Source organism: Dendrobium catenatum, unplaced genomic scaffold, assembly GCF_001605985.2.
Source record: "Dendrobium catenatum unplaced genomic scaffold, ASM160598v2 fragScaff_scaffold_845, whole genome shotgun sequence".
NCBI lineage: Eukaryota > Viridiplantae > Streptophyta > Magnoliopsida > Asparagales > Orchidaceae > Dendrobium > Dendrobium catenatum.
The window spans coordinates 348,986-372,835 of NW_021319307.1; the positions used below are offsets into that span (position 1 = coordinate 348,986).

General features: G+C 35.1%; 1 protein-coding gene across 4 annotated transcripts in view; it reads left to right on the forward strand.

Annotated features, from left to right (window-relative positions):
* The window catches only part of LOC110101209 (lysophospholipid acyltransferase LPEAT1), a 90,793-nt gene that overhangs the window by 62,357 nt on the left and 4,586 nt on the right, over positions 1-23,850 (forward strand). For all 4 annotated transcript variants that reach the window (XM_028696789.1, XM_028696788.1, XM_028696787.1 and 1 more), the window contains one exon: positions 1-141. In XM_028696789.1, the coding sequence (XP_028552622.1) occupies positions 1-141 (141 nt within the window). The remainder of the gene's footprint in view (positions 142-23,850) is intronic.

Genomic DNA, 23,850 nt, shown 5'->3' on the forward strand with positions numbered 1-23,850 from the left:
TTACGCCATGTGTTCTTGCTTCTTTGTCAATTTATCAATTATATTGAGGTGACCCGTTTGCCTGTGTATTACCCTTCTGATCAAGAGAGGGAGGATCCTAAACTTTATGCTAGTAATGTTCGAAAGTTGATGGCTTCTGAGGTATGAATTTGTTTATGTTTTCCCTTGTTTTAGCTGGCTGCTAGATTTCCTTGTAATAAAGTGAATTGTAATGCAGGGGTAAGTGATAGTGAATATCATCATTTGGTCTGTCTTTGTTTTTTTTTTTTTTGATACTATTTATCATTTTCCAATGAACACTCTTGCAAAGATGATTGGTCTCTTGCTTCTCAGCGACACCAGATAGCAGCTAGATTCTTTATTTTGAAATGATACAATGGACATCAACAATTTAGGAATTTGCACATAATCATAGTAAACTGATGTTGATGTATTCCAAGGTTAAACACCAAGGCAATTAAAAAACTGCATTGCTAAATCAGATGAGAAATTGAGTGTTAAAAGTATACATTTTTAAACATGCTTTTTAATCATTCAAAAGTTGATAGTACTTAATGGGACTTGCGCAGTCATTGAACGGATAAATGATAAAGGTTGATGCAGAAATTAGATGGCAATCACCTGAGAACTGAGAAGTTTTATATTTGCGATGTTGAATCCTTCCCCTAATTAACAAGTGGTAAGTACATAAAGGAAGAAAAATTACACATCAGAAATAGAAAGAAACTACTTCAGCTGAAGTTCTTTGGAAGTACAAAATATGTCACTTGTGATCATGGAAAATAGAACTCCAAATATGAGAGGTTTAAAATACTTCTAGAAAATCTTCGTGTTAGTTATCCTTGTATGCTCTCACTTTTAATCATGAGCATCTTGCATTGTTTTTTGAAAGTATATCAAGGGAGGACAATAGCAATAGTAAGGAAACAGTGAAATTGTTTCCATGGAAGTAAAAATGGTGTTACTTGTAAATCATGCGGTATAATAACTTCGAATTTGGGAGATCAAAATCTTCCTTAGAAGCTATGGTGTTATTCATCCTCATGTGAAATCAATTCCAATCATGAGCATCGTGCATTGCACCAAAGGTTTTGTACTGATTTTTTTTTTCTTTGATGCCTTTAATGATCTTGTTATTCATTTATTTTGGAACTGTTGCTAGGATTTCTAATGCGCTGAAATGAATCGTGAGGTTGAGTTGATGGAATCACCATCAAAATTTCTAGCTTCTGTATTGTATGAAGTAGCCTTATAATACCAGATAGAGGTATAACTGAAAGCCATGTTGAAGCTTCGGAGTTGTTGACTGATGAAATGTTAGATAAAGCGAGTCTTCATTCCAAAAATGGCACCTCTAACACATGGAACTATTGAAGTACTCATGAAGCTTTGAAAATGTCTCATGACAAATGGTAATAACTGAGAAGGGCAAAACAAACTGAAATTTGTGTTTTTCATGCTCAACTATTTTGTCTGATAAGCATGAGTTGTTTTGATGAATTCTGGTATTCATTAATTGGTTGAATTTGTTTTAGATATAGACATGATGTGTTCTTTTTTTTTTTTATAGGTAGAATAGCTGAGTTCTGTGCAAAGATCCGTGTACGTTATGTTTAATCTTTAATATGGAAGAGGCTCGAGAAATCGTAGTATGTTGGATGTCTTTGTTTCATCAGAGGATAATGAAGATAATAAATAATGTCAAATATGGCCATCTACTGAATACAACGTATGAATGCATTTATTTGTTAGAATACACTGCTAGCCAGCTTAGCCACACTATTGGCAATGTATTTCTTTGACGTGGGATAGAATCTGCGTATTACTCTATGGATCATGACTTGAATCTTAATTTCAACACGATCCATACCCTAATTTTAGCTTGGCTTATAGTAGATTTTGTTGTATTCCATTGCTGAACAGGACAATGCTATCATCATCATCTTTTTCTTCATTCTATTAGCTTTATTTCAACTATTTGGGGCTGACTTATGAAGTTTTGTTATTCAATTCTTCTCAAATAATTTTGAACAATTTGTATCCATATTACCTTAGATCTACCTTTTTTTCCCCTAACTTTGTCATTAATTTTATTCCTCAATTAGTGGGTGCATTTTCTAATGAAAATGTTCATATTATTCTTGTCAGAAACATTGGATGAAGCAATGGTTTAACCACAACTTATTTGTTTCTTGCTTTTTTTTTATTTAATTTTCATGTCATTTCTATAATAAAAAACATGCCAATGGTGATGGCAAAAAAGGGATTTAAATTTTTTCTTATGCCTTAGGTTTTTATATGTTAATTGGCATGATTTTCGTTTTGATTCAGTTTAGTTTAATTTTCATAGTAGGTTATGCTAATTTGGAAAAATAAGGTACTATTCACCTTGTACGGATGTAGTTTTGCAGGCTTTTTTCCACCTTTGAACAATGGAATTTGGAACTTTCTTGTATTAGGTCGTGATTTTTGTATTATCTTCATAAGTTTTGAAGGTAGGGCAATCCTTGTGCAGGATCTAATGAGCTATGACTTTTTTGTTGTAACATAAGACTCTTGTGGTAGCTAGGACTTGCAGAGTACTCGCAAATTATGTTTACAGGCTATAGGTTTTCTTTGTATTGTGTAAGCATTTTGATAGACTACTCCAGTCGGACCAACACTTGTGCCAGCCACTAGTTTACAACAGGCGTAAACCTGTTGTTGTCCACCCCTAGTGGGTTCCACCCCTCTCATGTGGGGCCCACTGCTTAAGTAGAGTGAGAGGAAGAGGGATTAGGTGGAATATTTTGAATTAGGAGGATTGTTTAATCTTTTTGGGAGTTAATTTTATGTGCTTTATGTAGGAGGTTGAAATTAGGCTTAGGGTTATCTTGATTATTGCTGATGTTCTGTGTTTCCTTAGTGTTCTTGGGCTCTAGCGGCTTTTAGAGAGTTGGGATAGAAATATCCTCCTCTATAATAGAGAATCAATTGTATCTTGGCATTTTCTTTCTTTTTTTCATCAATTCTTACAATCTAATTAATGTTTTTCCTTAGTTTGATTGGAGATTGGTTTTCATGTTTTGCTGAAATTCAGAATTTTATAAGATTTGCTTGAGGTCCACAAGGGTTTCCTATCAATTTAGTATTAGAGCCACTTTCCAGGCTGTTTTAGCCTATTTTTTGGCTTTTTCTTGCAGCAGTTCTCTCTTCCGGACAATGCTTTTTTACTGTTTTTTGGGACGAAATCCGGACTTTTGAGTCTATCAAAGATCTGGGTATCGATGGCTACCAAGAAGGTGGATGCATTGGAAGAACCTTTGGAGGGGGAGATGGACCAAATGAAAGCAACGATGGATGATAGAATTTTCTCCATGGAAGAACAATTCTTGGACCTACGTGACATGGTGAAGAAGATGTTGGATTTGCACAACCAAGCGGTGGTATCAGAGGCAAGAGGATTGGAGGGAAAAATATGAATTCTGAAATTTTTAGACATGAAAATGATATGGAGATCGTAGAGGGAGAAGGGAGAATACCCACCCTATCTGGAACTATTCTAGAGGGAGGAGAGAGCTGGAAGATGTGGGGAGAGGCGTGGATATATGGGGTATGAGCAAAGGGGTGCTAATTGCGAAAGAATAGAGGAGGATTATAACCGGAGAGGTGCTAATTTTGAAGGAGAGGGGAATTTGAATAAGGGTTTGGGCATGTATGTGGAAGGGAGGATCGGGACACTTGAGGGGTACCACCCACTCGGGGAAGGGGAAACTATCGGGGAATTAGGGAAATGGAGAGGATCCGAATGTCAAGAAGCTGAAGATGCCCATCTTTAAGGGGGAGGATGCACATGGGTGGATTTACAAGGTAGAGAGATATTTTTCCTTCAATGAGTTAATAGAGGAGAAAATGACGGCCACTGGCCTAATGTTTGAAAGGGAAAAGCGTTGGTTTGGTACCAGTGGAGAGATATAAGGCGACCTATACGGAGTTGGAGAGAGTTCAAAGAATGCTTAATGAAACTTTTTTGAACCAGTGGGGAGGGGACTTCTATGAGAAGTTCTTTGCCCTAGTTCAGGAATGCTCAATGGAAGAATATCATGAGAGATTTGAGTACCTGGCGAGTTGATTGGATTGGCTGTTTGAGAGTGTTCTAGAGGAGAATTTCATGAAGGGGCTCAAATCAGAAATCCGAGAAGCAATGAAAGTCATGTGGCCTCAAGATCTAGGGGAGGTGATGAAAGCTAGCTCAGCTGATGGAGGATCAGAAGTACCTTGAGAGAGGAGCCAGTGGCAACAGTTCAGGTGGTTCATACAGAATGACAACCACCTTCTTAGCACTCGAGGGGCCAATACCGAGTAGCATTCATGAGGTTCCCAGGGAGAAGTCGGTAGGAGAAGTAGGGAAATTTTCAAAAAGCTGATTGAGAGGTAGGTGCAGTCATACAGGAGAAGAGGGCAAAGGGATTATGCTTCCGATGTGATGAGAAGTATACTCCGGGGCAAAGGTGCAAGGACAAAACTTTTCAGGTTCTCACCTTCTGTGATTACGAGGAAGCTGAGAAGGGAGGTGAGAGTGAGATCGGGGTAGAGGAGAAGGACAAGTTGCATTCGGATGTGACAGAGGTCTCACTGAACTTAGTGGTAGGATTTACTCCTAGCCATGCCATGATGGTGAAGGGGGAAATAGTAGACCGAGAGGTGACAGTGTTGATCGATAGTGGGGCTACCCACAATTTCATCTTCAACCAGGTCGTGGACCAATTGGGGGTGACTTTGATGATTACAAGGAGCTATGGAGTGATGATAGGCATGGGGAAGGTGGAGACAAGTAAGGGCATCTGTAGGGGAATAGAGTTGACTATACAGGAGATTTAGGTGAGTGAGGATTTTTTCCCATTCGAGTTGACAACACTGTGTCATCTTAAGGATGAAGTGGCTGCAAACCTTGGAGAATATTAAGATTAACTTGGGGGCATTGACCATGTAGCTGGTAGTGGAGGGGAGAAGAGTAGTGATTAAGAGAGATGCAGGGCTATCCAAAGCAATGGTGTCCCTCAAAACTATGGTGAGGAGCTTATAGGATGCGAGGGGAGGATTCCTGGTGGAGTTATAAAGATTATAGGGGATCATATTGGAGGAGGGTGGAACATTCCTCCTTCAGTTCAACCACTGATATAATAATTCACTGAGGTCTTTAAGCCACCTCAAGGATTGCCATCACGAAAAGAGTAGGATCATGTCATCACCCTGAGTGAGGGGGTGTTACCCATCAGTATCAGGCTCTATTGTTACCCTCATATTTAGAAGGATGATATTTAGATATTTATTAGAGAAGTGCTGGAGGTAGGGATTATCCGACCTAGTATGAGCCTTTTTTAGTCCAATCTCATTGGTTAAGAAAAAAGACTGGAGTTGGAGGTTTTGCGTGAACTACAGGATTTTGAATTAGGAAATTATATCAGACAAGTTTTCCATCCCTATGATAGATGAGCAATTGAATGAGCTGAGTGGGGCAGTTATCTTCACCAAGATAGATCTGAAGTTTGGGTACCATTAAATCCATATGGAAAGGACATGACAAAGATTGCTTTCAGAAGACATGAGGGACATTATGAGTTCTTTGTGATGTATTTTGGCATCACTAATGCCCCAGCTACCTTCCTATCCCTAATGAACAGGGTGTTCAGATCCTATCTCAGGAGATTTGTGTTGGTTTTTCTTTGACGATGTCCTAGTGTATAGCTGATCAGATGAGGAACATTGGGAGAACTTGAGGATGGTCCTAGAGATGTTGCAGGAGCAGCAGCTGAGGGTAAATTTGAGAAATATTGCTTAGAACATGCTAGTATGGAGTACTCGGGACATGTAATACTCTAAGAGGGTGTGGCTGCGAATCATGCTAAGATTGAGGTAATGCTGAGATGGCCACTACCAAATATTTTGAGGGAGCTTAGGAGATTTCTAGGGTTGATAGGATACTGCAGGAGGTTCGCAAGAGGCTATAGCATAGTCTGGCCACTGACATAACAGTTGAAGAAGGATAACTTCTTGTGAGGGGAGGTGGCCACTATAGCTTCTGAGAGGTTGAAGAAGGCCATGACCAACATACTGGTCCTAGCCATACTAGATTTTAGTTAGGTTTTTGTAGTGGAGATGGAAGCATCAGGGTATGGATTGGAAGCAATACTTATACAGAGCCACCGACCCATTGCTTACTTCATCCAAGTATTGATAACTAGAGCTAGGCTGAAGTTAGTATACGAGAGAGAGTTGATGGCCATTGTACTAGCCATCTAGAATTGGCGACGTTACTTAGTGGGTCAACATTTTATTGTTAGGATGAACCAACGGAGCTTGAGGTGCTTATTTGAGCAGAGGATGGTGACAAAAGAGTACCAGAGGGTTGTCAAAGTTATTGGTGTATGACTTTGAAATTCAATGTAAGCCCGGGATAGAAAACAAGGCGGCGGGCGCCTTGTTCAGATGTATTGGGGCCATCTAGGAGATGGCAATATTGATTTTGGTAATGTTAGATTGGGGGGTCATGATGGTGGAAAGTGCACGGGATGAGGAGCTGAGGAGGATTATGGTTAATTTACCAGAGGATACGAATAGTCATCCTAGCTATTCTCTAGATGGGGAGAGACTGCTGTATCAAGGGAAATTTTTGATGCTGAGGACCACAATCATATTGCACACCTACTGCAGGAGTTCCATGGGAGTGTGGTTGGGGGTCACTCAGGGGTGTAGAAGATTTACGAGAGTCTGGCCACGGAGTTGTATTGGAAAGGGATGCACAAAGATGTGGACTTGATAGCCAGTTGTTAAGTATGTCAAAGGAATAAGTATATGGCTATGGCTCTAAGGGGTTTACTTCAACCCCCCTTGGCTCTACTTGATCTGGTGTGGGAGGAGGTCTCCATGAATTTTATAGACGGGCTACCCTGATCTGAGGAATTTACAGTGATTCTGGTGGTAATGGACAGATTGAGTGAGTATGCTCACTTCATCCCCCTACGACATCCCTGCATGGTAGTGACAGTGGCAGTAGCTTTAATAAGAGATGTGGTCCAACTACATGTGGTGTCGGAGTTTATAATGTCCTACAGAGATAAGATATTCCTCAGCCATTTCTAGAGGGAGTTGTTCAGGTTGCAGAGGATAATACTGAAGAGAAGTATAACTTACCACCCTCAAATGGATGGACAGACGGAAGTGGTCAATAGGAGCCTGGAGACATAGCTACAATGTTTTGTGTCGGAGACACCTCAACTTTAGGTCAACTAGCTAGCATGGGCGAAGTACTGTTAGAATACTTCTTATCATTTCGCTTCCCAAATGACACCCTTCAAGGTGTTGTACGGACAAGATCAACCTCACTTGGTGCATTTTGGGCGGAATAAAACTATTGTTTCTTCAATAGAAGAATACTTGGAGGAGAGGGACATGGTGTTGGAAAAATTGAAAAAGGCATCTATTGAGAGCTCAGTAGATTATGAAGAAACGGGCGGATGGGCATGGGAAGGATGTCCCATTTGAAGTTGGGGATAAGGTTTTCTTGAAGCTTTGACCTTACAGGCAGAGGATAGTAAGTACTAGAAGGAACAAGATGTAAAACCTGAAAATGCCGTTTTAGGCTTCGCACGCTTTTCAAAGCGCCGCAACGAGTTTTAAGTGAGAATTTCAATGTTGTCGGATTTTGACGGGAATAATTTTAGAAAATAGAGCGCAAAATTCTGATCGTTTATATATATAGAACCTATATTTAATTATGAGTATTTTGAAGATTATGAATTTTGGAAGGTTAGAAATGCCAATTCTACTCCTAGGTGTTTCTTAAGCAAAATTTACTTAAGTGAGGGCATTTGAGACTTTTGGCATATCCCCTTTCTCCCTAATGACTAATCGAGCCCCTCATTTCTCGCCATTCGCACGTTTGAGCGGAAGAGACCGAAGAGGGAGCGCGCGGTAGGAGCGGCGACGGGTTCTCGCGACGGCTGCCGGGCGCGGTTTCCGGCCCAAACATTAGGGAAATTGTAGGGGAGACTAAAGGGAAAGCAAAGGTATGTAATAAGCTAGGTTTTTCCCTCTTATTCTCAGATTTTGGAAAGAGAAGTGTTTTAGGGTTTTGAGAAAAAACTTGAGTTTCTTTTGAATTCTTTTGAGGAAAGTTTAGGGAAAGTTAAGAGGAGTTTCTAACCCTAATGTGATTTTCCTTCACCAAAATATGAGTTTGAAAAATTAGGGTTTTACTTAAAAGTGATTTTCCTTGTGAAACTGTCTTCACAAACTGTATATTTCTAATGACTTGAGAAAGCTTTTATGTAAAGATCATGAATTTAAGTTAAATGTTGGGTTCATGAAAGTTAGGGTTTCTCTTTTTTGATGAAATTTTTATAGCAATGACTAGAAGAGTTTAAAGAGAAGTCTTTTGATATAAAATTATGATTTTTCTTTGTTGGCGAAATTGAATGGAAAAATTAGGGAAAGTTAGGTCTTTTTCAAAACCTGTTTTTATATGGTTGCATGTTCTCCTAATTTGGGCGTATTCCTAAGAGCTTCAAGAGGCTCTAATGTCAAAATTAGAGAGAAAACTATTTTCCATATTTAATTTTTATTTAAATCCAAAATTTATTATTAAAAACATCAAGTTTGGTGAGAGGTTGATGATTGTTGATGATGTTATACCTTAAGAATAGGTGTAGGAGGTTGATAGAAGCTTGTAAACGAATTAGAAATTTTTATTTTGGCAAGTTTAAGTTAAAACTATTTTCCTTTAGGTGGTGACAAGAAGAAGAAGCATAATTAAGAGGAAGGGAGGAGGAGTTCAATAAATTTGAGGTAGGAATTCTTTTTCCTTACATGTCACTTTATGTAGTTTTATGCTTATATCATTTGTTAAAACTTTTAATGAACATGATTGAGAATGGAATAGTTGTATACCCATGCAATACACATGCAATATAATTACTTCATTGTTTCTTTCATGCTTAAGGTATACTTCATTGTTTCTTTCATGCTTAAGGTAATTATGATAAGTCATTTCATTCATGATTAGAGATTCATATCACACATTAGTTCATGTAAAAACATAATTTTATATGAAAAAGAAGGAATTATGAAAGGGAGGAATAGAATGTATGTTTATATAAAACAAATATATATATGAATGTGCATCGATTGATTACGGAGTACCAAAGATGGTGCAAAGGCACATATGAGCAATATGAGAACATTATGGCCCTTGGGCAAAAGAGGAAAAGGAATAAATGGCAAAAAGAGGTTTGTGTATCTGATCAGTACACCCCTGGTACTCCGAGACGGTTGTATATATTAAATAAGTAAGCATTTTAATATGATATTCATTTTATATGTACATCTTTATATCAAATGACATATGCATAGGACATCTAAATTATCTCTCATTCATATGACAAACAAGATAGCATGAGCATGTTTAGGATTAGAATTTCTATTGAGCGTTAGCTCACTCCCTAGTTTTGGGAAATTTCAGGAGAACCTGGTAGAAGAGATGGCTGACAACCCGAGGTTTACTTATAGTCGTCGTACTCCGGGTGACAGGTTCATTTATAGTAGTTTTACTTGTTGTAATCTTTTGGATGGCTTATCCTAGCATGTTTAATTTGAAGTTAGCCATCTTGTATATTTTGAAAACACTTTTTGGAATGAAAAAAAAGAAAATGTTTAGAGGCGCTTTTTGTCTACAAAAGATTTCATTGAATAGTTTTATTTACTTGAAGAATGATTAGTTACTTATATTACATGTCCGATCTCGTTCCCGCCTCGTATCTACGAGCTAACCGGGCCGGGTCGTGACAAAAGAAGCTATCTCTACGATATTTCAGCCCTTATGTGATATTAGAGAAGATTGGAGCAGTAGTTTATTGCTTGAGGTTACCCCCAATGTTACCATATATCTAGTGTTCCATGTATCTCAGCTGAGAAGAGCTATTGGGGATCACACAATATGTTTAGAATTGCTAGCCACATTGATTGAGAAATTGAAAGTTGTTCTAGAACTATTAGAGCTACAGGTGGTACGCTAGACAGGAGGGATTAATGAAGTATTGATTAAATGGAGGAACCTTCTCGATTATGACGCTACTTGGGAGCCGTGCGAGAGGATGCAACATCAATTTTCATCATTTCATCTTGAGGACTAGGTGATTCTTAGGGAGCAGGGTATTGATAGACCAGTCCAGGAGGGATCGATCTAGCCGGCCCAATACTTGGGCCAGCCATTTGTTTACAACAGGTGTAAACCAGCTATTGTCCACCCCTAGTGGGTTCCTTCCACCTCATGTGAGGGCCCACTTCTTAAGTAAAGAGAAAGGAAGAGGGATTAGGAGGGAAAAATTGAATTAGGAGGATTGTTTAGTATTTTTGGGTGTTGATTTTGTGTGCATTATGTAGGAGGGTGGAATTAGGGTTAGTGTTATCTTGATTATTGCTGAAAATCTGTGTTTCCTTGTGTTTCCTTGATGTTCTTGGGCTCTAGCGGTATCTAGAAAGTTGGGAGAGAAAGATCATCCTCTCGAATAGAGGATCAATTCTATCTTGGCATTCTCCTTTGTTTTTCATCAATTCCTATATTCTAATTGCTATTTTTCATGAGTTTGATTGGAGATTCGTGGTGAAGTTTTGTTGAAATTCATAATTTTATAAGATTTGCTTGAGATCCACATGGATTTCCTTTCATATTTCGATGTCAGGGATCTGGTTTTGTAGCTATCAAAATATTTTTTTTGGTTGCTTGGTGTATATATTTGGGGTTTTAATTAAAATTTAAAATTAATTCTTATATTTTAGGATTTTAATTTGAACTTGGATCAAGCTAGTCATATGCCAACCATATGAGATGTCTATAAATAGATTTTATAAGGCAGACATTGAATAGCTTTGGCTCCTTTTTTTCTTCTTTTTAATTTTTAATCTTGTATGTGCTTATTGAATGTGATTTTCTAGTGTGATACAAGTGTGATTACTTGTACCAATGCGAGGATTGATTTTTCTTTTTAATTTTTGTACTTATGTATTTTGTTCTTATTCAATATAACATAATTTGGTGTTGACTAGTTAGTATTTTTAATTTTGTTTAAATTTTGCACAATTTGAATTCAATCTATTGAAATTACAGTGTAATTGTTTGTTAATTTTTCAGTACTAAATTCTTGCTGATTTCTTTGAAATTATTTCAATCATTTCATTACCATTTGTGTTCTAATTATAGTATTGATTGTTTATATTTTAAGAATGTAATTTGTGGTGCATGTGAACCCTAAATCCTCAAGTTATTTTTGAAGAGATAATGATATGCATTAGTTATATTAGGAAACTCTAATTTAAGTTATCTTATATCAAATTAGTGTTAAAACTTTAGGTTGTGTCAATATTTTATTTAGAAGTGTCAACTCATTTAATTATCTTTTCAATCTCCTCTTTAAATAGTTATGAGTTTGGTGGCTTCTTATGTTATTCTTTAATTTAGTTACTTGGACTAACTTTTTTTAAAAAGTTATTAGCTTAAAACATTTTCTTTCTTGTGATCAACAAGAAGTATCCACCCCATTTTAGATTTTGCAAGACGCATTTTGATTTCCTTGATTTTTTTTGCTTTCAATAAAATTCATAAATACCTTTGATTTATCTTTATATGAGGAAGCTAACATTATATGAGAAAAAATAGTTAGTACTTTTATAATAATGCAAAGGATGTGCATGAAGTATTAAAAGAAAAAGCTTTGACAGTAAAAATAGTTGATGGTTGAATCAAATTGTGTAAGAAAAGATAAAAAAAAATAAGAAACTTTACTATAAAAATTTGTTTAGATGTAAAAACTTGAAAAGTTGAAAAAGATATAAAGAGGCCTATAAGGAGTTTAAGAAAATATTGTGATACAAAAAATTTAGCTTTTAATGATTTATATAATAGATTACATACTAAGGAGACGAATGGCTTATGTATAAGTTAGTCAAGCAAATCTATAGGAAAAGGATTTAGTTTAAGTGAAGTGCTTTAAGGATAAAGATCAAAATGTGTTTTTATTAGAAGAAGATATTCAACAAAGGTGAATGATATATTTTGATAAGTTTTTCAATGAAGATTGTGAGAATACTTTTGACTTTAGTGACATTACCACTTTAAATATGTAGGAGCTGTTACTTTATTCAAACACAAGCAGGTTGAACCAACTATTTTCCTATTTCAATTGGATTACATCAAGGATCAGTTTTAAGCCCATATCTTTTTGCTTTAGCCATGGATGTTCTATTTAGACATTTGCAGGAGGATGTACCCTGGTGTATGATTTTTTTCTGATGATATTCTTCTTATTTATAAGACTAGGAGGGAGTTTAATGTAAATTTGAATTATAGAGGTCAACTTTAGTGTCTAAATGTTTTTGTTTGAGTATATCTAAAACCCAATACATAGAGTGTAATTTTAGTACTAATAGATCTCATGGGAGAATTGTGATTTTGGGAGATCAAGTCATTAATAAGAGTACACGTTTTAGATATCTTGAGTATATTGTTCATGGTGATGGTGAAAACAATTGGGATTTTATTTGTAGAATTCAAGTTTGATGGTTGAAGTGGAGGAATTCATCGGGTCTATTGTGTGATAAAAAAGGACCATTCAAACTTAAAGAAAAATTTTTTAAGATGGTGTTGAAACCTGCAATGCTTTATGTTGCAGAATATTGGCCATTAAAAGAGAAGCATGAAATTAAGTTAAGTGTTACAAAGATGATCGTCAAGTGGATGAGTGGCTTTACTCTTAGAGACATAATATGAAAGAGGATATATCTGAAGAGGTTGAAGTAGCTCCAATGGAAGATAAGATTAGAGATGTAAATGTATTAGATTTGAGTTATGTTATGTATTGGAGTAGCTCCTTAGATGGTTTCATCTCATAAAACACCAGCCTTTTAATGAATCGGTTAGTAGAGTAAATGTATTAAATTTGGCTTATGTTAAGAAAGATAGAGATAAACCGAAAAATGCTTGATTAGAAAATGATAGAAATTACATTTCTTTATTATATTTAAATGCGAATTTGACTCTTAACATAAAATAATGAAAAAAAAAAAGAATTCATATAGTCGACCCTATGTAGTGGGATAAAAGCTTGATGTTATTATTGTTGTTGTAACCTATTAGCAATTGTTTATAATAAGTTATTAGAGAATTTAATTGATCATCAAATGATGAAAATATAATATATTTATAAGCAAGGGTTTCGACATCATGGACAAATGTAGGCAAAGAAATTCGTCCAAGAAACTAAAATTAGGACATGAACTTAAAATATAGGTTCTCTTACAGATAAATTAATAAATATTATGATTTGTAGGGAGATAAATATTTTATGCACTTAAAAAAATTAAATGTATTGGACAGAAGGTTGAGTAGATTGATAGTTTAGGATTTAAACTATGGTATCTAGGTAGCAGTCATATTAAAAATTGTGTATGTGTGATTATAGATAAAAATTTGAAAGATAATGCTGTAAAAAGTAATATAATTGAAGATAAAATTATAGCTTTAAAGATTAATATTGATGCTAAAATTATTAATATTATAGGTGCTTATGCTCCTCAAGTATATTTGGATATGTATTCAAAATTAAAATTTTTGAATGACTAAGAAAAAATAATATAAAAAATACCTCTTGAGGAAATTTTTTTTTTATTATAGGAGATTTAAATGGACATGTTTGTAGAGAGGTAGAAGATTTTAAAAACATTCATGATAGTTATGGGTTTGGAGCATTTAATGAAGGTGTTAAGATTATATTATATTTTTCTTTAGCTTATGATTTTTTTTAATTGCTAACATCTTATTTAAGAAAGAGAAGCATATCATCACTTATAATAATGGATATAATAAAACTTAGATTGAATATTTTCTTATAAGAAAAATAGATCGTTTATATCGCAATCATTATAAAGTTATTTTGAGTAAACGTTTATGTACCTAACATCACTTATTAGTTTTGAACTTTAAGATGAAGGCTCAAAATATAAAAAATAAAATAAAATATTATCCTAAAATTAGATGGGGGCATTTAAAGAACACTAACAAAAATATTTTTAATTGTTCTATTCAAGATTTTAAGATTTTTACTTTATATAAGGAAGCTAATATTATGTGAGAAAAAATAACTAGTGATATGTTTAAATGTAAAAAATCAAAAAATTTGGAATGATATAAAGTAGTCCTTAAGAAGTATAAGAAAGTAATATTCGATACAAAGAATTTAGCTTTTAATGATTTATATAATAGATTAGATATTAAGAAGGTGAAAAATATATGTATATGTTAGCCAAGCAATGAGCTTGGAGAAGTAAGGATTTAGTTCAAGTGAAGTGTATTAAGAATAATGATTAAAAAGTTTTTTTTACTAGAAGTGGATATTCAACAAAGATGGATGAGATATTTTGATAAGCTTTTCAATGAATATGTGAGAATACGATTGACTTTAGTTACCTTATTACCTTAAATAAAAATAAATTTTTTTATTTTTATCGACATATTAGTAAAACTGAAGTTAGAGAAGCTTTAAAGAAAATGAAATGTGGAAAAGCTAATGGATATGATGTTATTTGAATAGAGGTGTGGAAATGTATAGTAGATGAAAGAATTTCTTGGATTATATAACTTTTTAATATTTATTTGAAGACCAAAAGAATGCAGATAAGTGGAGTAGTGCGTTGATTGCTATTTTTAAAAATAAAGGTAATGCACAAGAATGTGTGAATTATAGATGAATTAAGTTATTGTTTCATACTTTAAAACTATGAGAGAGCATTATTGAGCTTAAGTTATGATGTAATACTAATGTTTCTTAAAATCAATTTGGATTCATGCTGGGTAGGTCTACTATGTGTTGACTGTAAAAAAAAATATATAACAAAAAATATTTCAAAGCATTAACCGCCTCTACCGGCCCTACTTCGCCAAACCAGGCACCTCTTCGGAGACACCGACAATTCAAAATAATAAAATGACGAAATTCGGAAGAAGAAAAAAAACACTGGCGCTCTCGTTCCTGTCCGACTTCGTCGTTTCGCAGGAGCATCTAGGGTTCGCCCTTCATCTCCTCTTTTCGTCGTCGTTGTTCGGCTCCGTTGCTTTACAGGAGGCCGAGAGATTGCAAACGCTGCTTCTTCAACTCCCCGTGGCTGTGCGACTCGGCTCCCTCATCACCGTTCGACTTCGTTCCTTCGCTGGAGAGGGAAAGGTTGCACGTGTCGCCTCTTCCGCTTCTTCAACGCTATTCAACTTCGTTGCTTAGCGGGAGGGGAGAGAGCGCACAGTCGCTTCTTCGGCTCTCTCCGACTTTTTTTTCTCGGACTCCCCTGGCTGTCCGACTTCGTGCTTCACAGGAGGTAGAGATCGCATACGTCACTTCTTCTGCTCCTTGCTGTTTGGCTCGATTGCTTTGCTAAAGGTGCAGAGATTGCACGGGTTGCTTATTCGGCTCCTTAATGGCTGTCCAATTATGCTCCTTTCTCTCTCTTATATTATATATATAATATATAATGATATAATTGTTATATATTATAGTATAATATATATTATATAATTGTTATATATAAATATAATTAAAGATAATATGATATTATATTTAAAGTTATATTTATATAAAATATAAAAGAAGATAAAATTGAATTCCAAATAAGTGTCGAAGACCCCGGCCGTCGTACCTTAGGTCCGACCGGGATGGTTTGATATTGAAGACCCGCGCCATCGATCTTAGATCTGGGCGGATGGTTTTCCAAATTGAAGACCTCACGCAGTCGATCTTAGATCCTGGTGAGATGGTTTTGAAATCAATGACCCTACGCCGTCGACCTTAGGTCCCCGGGTAAGAAGAATTCACGGCAGTGCCGTCCCGATTTCCTCCTCGGATGGGGAGGGACCGCCGGAGGCTGTCGAAATTTTTCCTAAAAATCCAGAGGCAAATTAAATTTGAAATTTACACTAAAATGTTAAAAATGACCTTTGGATTTTAATTAACTAATTTAGTTAATTAAGATTTAACAAAAATTTAATCTGATTAAAAGATTAATCAAAATATCTGATTAATTGAGAGAGCTTCAAAAGTCTCCTATATCGTCAAAATGCGTGGGAGTGGGAACCTACAAGCACTCATTCTCTTCATGTACTCCTCTAATCCAAATAATTTTTTTTTAAGAGCCCTTGAAATTCAAGAGCATTTCAAAATTTGAGAGCATATCGAACCCAAAAAAAATTTAAATATAAGATTTTAAAATTTTGAAAGTCTTAAAGTATTGGGTTTTTAGAATTGAGAATTAATAATAATTAACTAATTTTTTTTTTAGTTAATTGATTTATTAAGTTAAGGCAAAAAAAATGTATGAAGAAAAATAATATTTTTCATTAATCAAATATATACAAGTTCTCAACACACCCCAACCCTCTACAAAACTGCTCTCCAAACCCTCATGTACAAACTTCTATGGCTACTTGTGGGACTATATCTCCGCCTGACTGTTGCAATAACCATTGCCTGCAAACAAGCAATCAAAAATCATGCAGCATAAAAAAATCAATGCGGGAAAGTGGTAAAGTCCAACTACTTGGCAAATAAACAGAGTACTTGGAAAGCAAGAAAAAAAGCTAAGTACGAAAAAAGCTAGTTAGTGTAACACTGCTGAAAAGACGGGTAAAAAGAGTGAAACTACTGTGATAGGAAAAAGGCTAGCAAGCACAGAACAACCAAAACACTAATATAGTGGTCAAAACTCCGAAGTGTCAAATCACAAACCTCAAAATTAACCCAAACAAACAAATAATCAAACTCAAACACATTTGGGCAAGGCCTCGTTCATCAGGAAACTAGGTTTGTAAGACCCACTACCCCGGTTGTTTTGTTGGTGTGTGTCACTTCATAGTAAAGCAGCTAAAGCCGGATCTTTAGGGTAATGTTTTATGTTAGAAATTGATCTACCCTAAACCGCAATTAAAAACCCCCGGCCACTTCTAATAGAAGTCGTAAGTCAATCTGAGAGAAGTGTTTAGGTGATTAATACAAACTAGACTCTCATCTGGGCAATCCTAATCTATTTGGATTAGGTTTAAAGACCTGCTATCGGGCAACTTCTACCTGAAGTCGTAAGCCCCCCACATTTTTAGGAAAATTGTAAAAAATAAATAGGCAATAATCCTAACTCAACAAGCAAATTTAAACCTAAGGGCATCTTAGTCTAACGAATTAAGTTGTAAGACCCCGCTTTCGGGCCAAATTCCTAAGGGAAGCTATAAGTCCTACTAAACAATTAAAATTCTCGGGATCCTAGTCTAAAAGGACTATGTGTAAGACCCCACAACTCGGGCCGCTTAGCTTACAGGGCTAGGTCGTAAGACCCACCGTTAGGCAACTTCATAAGGAAGCCATAAGACCTATCCAAATGAAATTCTCTCCGGGCACTCCTAACTGTGAGCCGTAAGCCCAAACTAAATAAATCTTTGGGGGCAACTTCTTAAATTTGGAGCCGTAAGCCCCCCAAGACTAAAACAAATTAACGGAAATTCTAAAGGAAGCCATAAGCCACCAACCCAAATTTAAATAGAAACTAAAATCCACATCTTAACCACTTTCAGTCTACCGGGATCCCGAGAGGAGCAACCCAATTGGCTGCTAATCAGATTCCCCTGGAACACTCGGTCAATGATTGTTAGTTGTTGGTAACTGAAATCTATGGTAAACCCGGGACGAACGGAACCATGGGATCTTGATCGGTTAACTCCATTTCCCCCTACTATTAAGCTAATTAACTAAAATTTATTTCAATCCTTAATCGGAGTTCTCTCTTTACGTTGTAAGAGGGGTAATTAACTATGAGCGCTTGCGCTCATATGGAAGTAAGAACCCCAGATCTATAAACCCTGACACTACCTCAAGTGGAAAATCTGGTTAATTTCAAATCTGACATAAAGGGAAATGGAATCCTAAGGTTGCAAAAGCAAGGATTCCGTGCACATCGTGGCCATTTTTCTTGAGCCGCACACTATGAAAGGCTATACATTTATTGAAATGTTTGATGTAGAAGTATAGAGAGAATAAAGAGTATCTACATATGATATTTATTTATTTAGAGAAAACATATGATTAAAGTTTCCAAAGGGAATTGCAATAGAAAAAAAAAAGAAAAAAAGGGTTTTTTTCCTAAGAAAAGAAAGGGTTTAAATATTGCTTATATTCATGTTATTAAGGATGTGGAATGCAGGAGTTATTGCTTGTCAATATAGTTTTGGACTATGTATTTTTTCCTATTTTAGTTGGATTTCTCAAGGAATCAGTTTAAGCCCATATCTTTTTTTGCTTTAGTCATGGATGTTCTTAGTATACATTTAACAAGAGGATTTACGCTTGTTGTAATGTTTTTTTGTTGATGATATTTCTTCTTTATTGATAAGACTAAGAGAGGGAGTTTGAAGGTGAATCTTGAAATTATGGAAGTCAACCTTTAGAGTTTTTGAACAATGACAAATATGGGATTTTTAAATATAAAATTACTAGTCCCCAGCTAACATCTATTTGATGAGCATGATGGAAAAAGAAAGATAGGAAAGGGAACTAACTAATAAAACTAGGCTTAAATGAAAGAGCTTTTCAGAAGAAAATCATTTTGCCTTTGTCATATTGGTAGTTTGCTTGAATGAATTTAGTTTCATTAAAACAGGGGCTTAAATTTTTGTTGAATAATTGGAAATTTTTGAAGAGTTGTTGTATTTGTTATCATTGATGATTCCCAAAATGCCAACTAAAGATTTTGGTTATGGTTTGAAATCGCTGAATTTCAAATAGAAATGGCATTGCTAACTTAAAAGCAGTGGAATTTGGATTATCATTCTCCTTGGACGATTGGATTTGGACCATTCTCCTTGGAACAGTGAAATTTGGCACATATCTTCCTTTTTAGATATTTATTGTTTGAGGAAGGTGTTTATTTCATCTACATTTCCTATAAGTTTGGTTAATGTATGGGTAATTTTCAGCTTGTCTCTTGGATTTCAACGTTTCCTTATGGGGATGTATTATCATCGGGGGCGGTTCTTAACCGGCGGTATGTAGTCTTTTGTGTAACCTCAGATTTAACTGAGAAGGTTTTGATTTTTTAGAGTTCACATTTCCTGCAAATTTGTTTTATGTGTTGGGGGTTTCGATTTATCTTTTGAGCCTAACGTTTCCTATGGGGATTTTATTATCATTGGGGGCTCTTAACCTTGTTATGCAATCTTTTGTGTTGAATTGGCAACTGCATTCACCTCCAACTTGCTGTAGTCCACTCGGATTTTAAAATAAAAGCCAAGCAGGCCTATTACTGCAGTTCCATTTCCAATTTTTTTTCTTAGCAAATTTTTTGAGATATACGTGCCTTTGGCTTTATTTGAACTAAGAATGTGGCTTCGGCTGTGGGAGCAATTTTGTTTTGTGAGAATTAACAATATCATCAATCTCTATTAAAATATAAGATAACACGATTTTTATGAAAGATTAAGCAATAGTGCCATCTTTGAAAGAAAAACTCCTGCCCTGCCAAATTTCAGCAAGAAAAAAACCTCATGGCAATTCTTCGTCCGCAAAACTTCCATTCTCATTGCTGTCTGGACAATTATTCGTAGAGACTTCACTTGAACTTATTGTCACCTCTGTCGTCTTTTTGGCAATCAATAAAAGCTTTTGAAAGTCTACCTTATGATTGAATCCCATCGAGTCGGGGTGGGCTTCGTGCTAGTTGTTTGTAGACGTTACTCTGCACTTGTTTAGATATTGGCTTATTAGATTAGGGGAGAGATAAAAGGAGAAGAATGGGATCGTCAATAGAAGAGGAGGGTTTAAGTATGGGGGAGGTGAAGGATACGTTAGTTTGGAGGAATCCCGGAACATGTCACATGAAGGAAATGGGTGATACTGTCGTTTGAGCTAGATATATTGCCTTGAACATTGATGCAAGCTATGTAAAGCTTGTTGTTTACTTGTTACTTATCAACGTTAATCGGGCTAAAACGAACTAACCTCAAATAAGTATTAATAAGTAAAATTTTAAATTTTTTTTATTGAATCTCAAAAGTTAAATGTTTTGGGCTAAACACAAGCCTAATAATGAAATTTATTCATTCAAGCATGTCATAGTCTGACTCGGGCTAAGCCTCACTTGAAACTCATAAAATGTAATTTGCTCTAAAATTAGTAGAAATTTGAGCGGCCTCCTTTTCTCTCTGAATATCGATAAAAAAAAAATATTTTCTCATAATCATTTTGAAATTTTTAAGTTAACAAATGCATTTGAAAATGGAATTTAATGAAGTATAATATATGATTCATAGGAAGTTAAATTATTTGTGCTTTAGGAAACTAAAGGGGTTTGTCAGAAAGCTAAGGAATCGATAGTTTATGACGGATTTTAAACTTTTGGATATTCGGGTAGGAGTCGTACTAAGAAATGGTGTAGGTGTCTATTATAGATTAAGAGTTTAAAGGATATGTTATAAAAATTAATTGAGGGATTTGGAGAAGAATTAAGCTCTAAAAGATTGTGTTGAGTGATTATAAGATTGTTAATATTATAAAGTGCTTAATACTCTCGTCAAGTTAGGTTTTGGGTATATTAGAGTTTCTAAATTAAATTTTTTGGAATGACTTAGAAGAATTAATTATCCCAAATTTGATACCTCTTGAAGAAAGAGTTTTTATTGGCAGGAGTATTTTAAATGGACATGTTGGTAAAGAGGCTAGTGTTTAAAAGCATTCATGGTGGCATGGATTTGGAACGGACGGAATGAAGGATGGCAAGACATATTTAGGATTTTGTTTAGTTATGATGGTTTTCAAATTGCTAATACCTTTATTTTAAGGAAAATGACCATGAGCATCTCATCACTTATAAAATTTGGATATAGTAAACCACAGATTGACTATTTATCTTATTTAGAAAATTAATACCGTTTAGATTGCAAGACTTGTAATGTTATCGGAATAGTATTTTGTAACGCACCATCGGATTATTAGTTTTATGGGACTTAAGATAAAGGAGCATTACAATAATAAAGTATAAGTTAAAAACGTTTTTTCACTAGATTAGATGGGGCATTTAAAAATATTAACAAAAAATATTTTGTGATAAATAAGTTCTTAGATCTAAGATTTTGTCTGTGGTCATCGAGGATGTTCTAATTTATGCTGGGAAAAAGTGGGCTAGTGAATATTAGAAATGATTTGCGAAAATATATCCTTGTAGTGGATCGATAAGAAGCAAAACCCTTAATAGTAAAAAGTTGTAAGTTGGTTATGGAATACTGGAATTCTCAAACTGTTGCAAGAAAAAAGATTAAAAATATTAGAAAGACTTTGTATGAAAAATTGGTTAATTTTATAAAATTCTATAATTGGGAATATGATAAGTGGCGTACGTACAGATTTAGCTAAAGAAAGCAATATGCGATGCAATGACATTAGCTTTTTAACTGATTTACTTATAATAGATTAGATTACTAAATCTGAGAAGGATAGATATATGTATAAGTTTAGGCCAAAACTAAAGAGTAGATAGGATTCAGTGTAGTTAAGTGTCATTTAGTTCAAAGTGAAGTGTATTAGGAAGATGAGAAATCAATAAAATTACTTCTCTAGAAGATAGAAATAATTCAACAAAAATGGATGAAAGATATTTGTGCTAAACTTTTTAATAAAGATTTTGTGATATAAGAATTGACTATAATGACCTTAGGCACCCTAATGAAAATAAAGATTTCCTGTTTTTATCGCGTATTAGTAAAACCTGAAGTTAGAGGAGAACTTTAAAGAAAAATGAAGGGTGGAAAGCTGTTGGACCTGATGATATTCCGATTAGAGGTTGGAAATGCTTAGAGATGAAAAGGAATTTTCATGGTCTTACTAAAACTTTTTTAATTACTATTTTGGGAAGACTAAAAAGATGTCAGATGAGTGGAGAATGAGCGTTGTTAATTCTATTTTAAAGAATAAAAGTGATGACAAGATTGTGGCGAATTATAGAGGTATTAAGTTAATGTGTCATACTTTAAAATTTTGGGAGCGAGTTAATGGAGCATAGGTTGCGGCGTGATCTAATGTTCTCATAATCAAGTTTTGGAATTCAATGCCGGGTAGGTCGGACTATGGAAGCCATTACATTTATTAAGAGGTTTGATGGAGAAATATAGAGAAAATAAGGAGATCTATATCTGATATTTATTGATTTAGAAAAAGCATATGATAAAGTTCAAGAGAGTGCTATGGAGAGTTCTTGAAAAGAAAAGGAGTCCATAATGCTTATATTCAAATCAATTAAAGATATGTATGCAGGAGCTATTACTTGTGTTCAAACACAAGGTGGATTTGACCAAGTATTTTCCCATATTTCCGATTTGGGTTACCATCAAGGATCAAGTCCTTAAGTGCCCATATCTTTTTGCTTTAGTCATGGATGTTCTTCACTAGACATTTGCAAGAGGATTGTACCTTGGTGTTGCTTTTGGTTTGATGATATTCTTCTTGTTGATAAGACTAGAGAGGGAGTTGAAGGTAAACTTGAATTATGGAGGTTCAACCTTAGAGTCTAAATGGTTTTCGCTTGAGTAGATCTAAAGCGGAATATTATGGGAGTGTAATTTTAGTAGTAAATAGACCTAGTGAGGGGATTTTTGTGACTGGGCGATCAAGTCATTTAATAAGAAGTCACATTTAGATATCTTGGATCTAATTGTTCAGATAGTGATGGTGAAATTTAGATGGGGATATATCAGTAGAATTCAAGTTGGATTGTTGAAGTTGGAGGAATGCATCTGGGCTTTTGTTATGTGATAGAAATGTTACGCCGTCAAACTTAGGGAAAATTCTATAAGATGGTAAGTTGAGGCCTGCAAATGCTTTTATGGTGCCGAAGTTTGGCCATTAAAAGAGAAGCATAATACTAAAATTAAGTGGTGGCTAGAGATGAGGAATGCTCAGGTGGATGAAGTGGTTTACCCTTATAGATAGGGATATCGAAAATGAAGCATATGCGTGAAAACGTTGGAGTAGCTCCAGTAGAAGATAAGATTAAAAGAGAGAGTCGCCTTAAGATGGTTTGGGTCACATAAAACTGGCGGCCTTCCGATGATCCCGGTTGGAGAGTAAGAGGTATTAGATTTGACCTTATGTTACGAAAAGGTGGGGTAGACCTAAAAAGACTTGGTTAGAAAATTTAGGATGACCTTTATTTAGTAAGTATTTAAACAAGAAATTGACTTTTAATTGGACACAATGGAGAAAAAAGGATCATGTAGCCGCCCAACGTAGTGGATAAAAGGCTTGATGTTGTTGTTGTATTTGAAAATTTTTAAGTTTTCAATAATTTCATTGAAAACATTATGAGCCAACAGTGTAAATTTGTGATTCATGGATGGAATAGATGTGATTTAATCAAACTTAATGTTTTCGATGCTTGAATTTGACAATGTGGGATGACTTGACCATTGGATTGGTTTGAGCTTGAAGTCAGTGAAAAAACCAGTTTCGTACTGTTCGTACTGTTTTTCATGAATTCCGGAAGAATTTTTATTGATATTCTTTGGCGTTTGAGACAGATTTTCTTGGAGTTTATGAGACATAAACAAGAGATTGTTTATGGCCTAACCTTGACTTGTTAGGTCAATGGATGGTGGTGGTATTTACATCTTAGAATGCCGTATAGGCTTTGTTATTTGTGCTATGTTAAGATTTTTTTAACAGTGGATTTGATGTTTTCAAACCCATTACATTCCTGTTTGGGCCTCTTTCCCACAGTTTCTTCTGTCTGACGAGATCATTT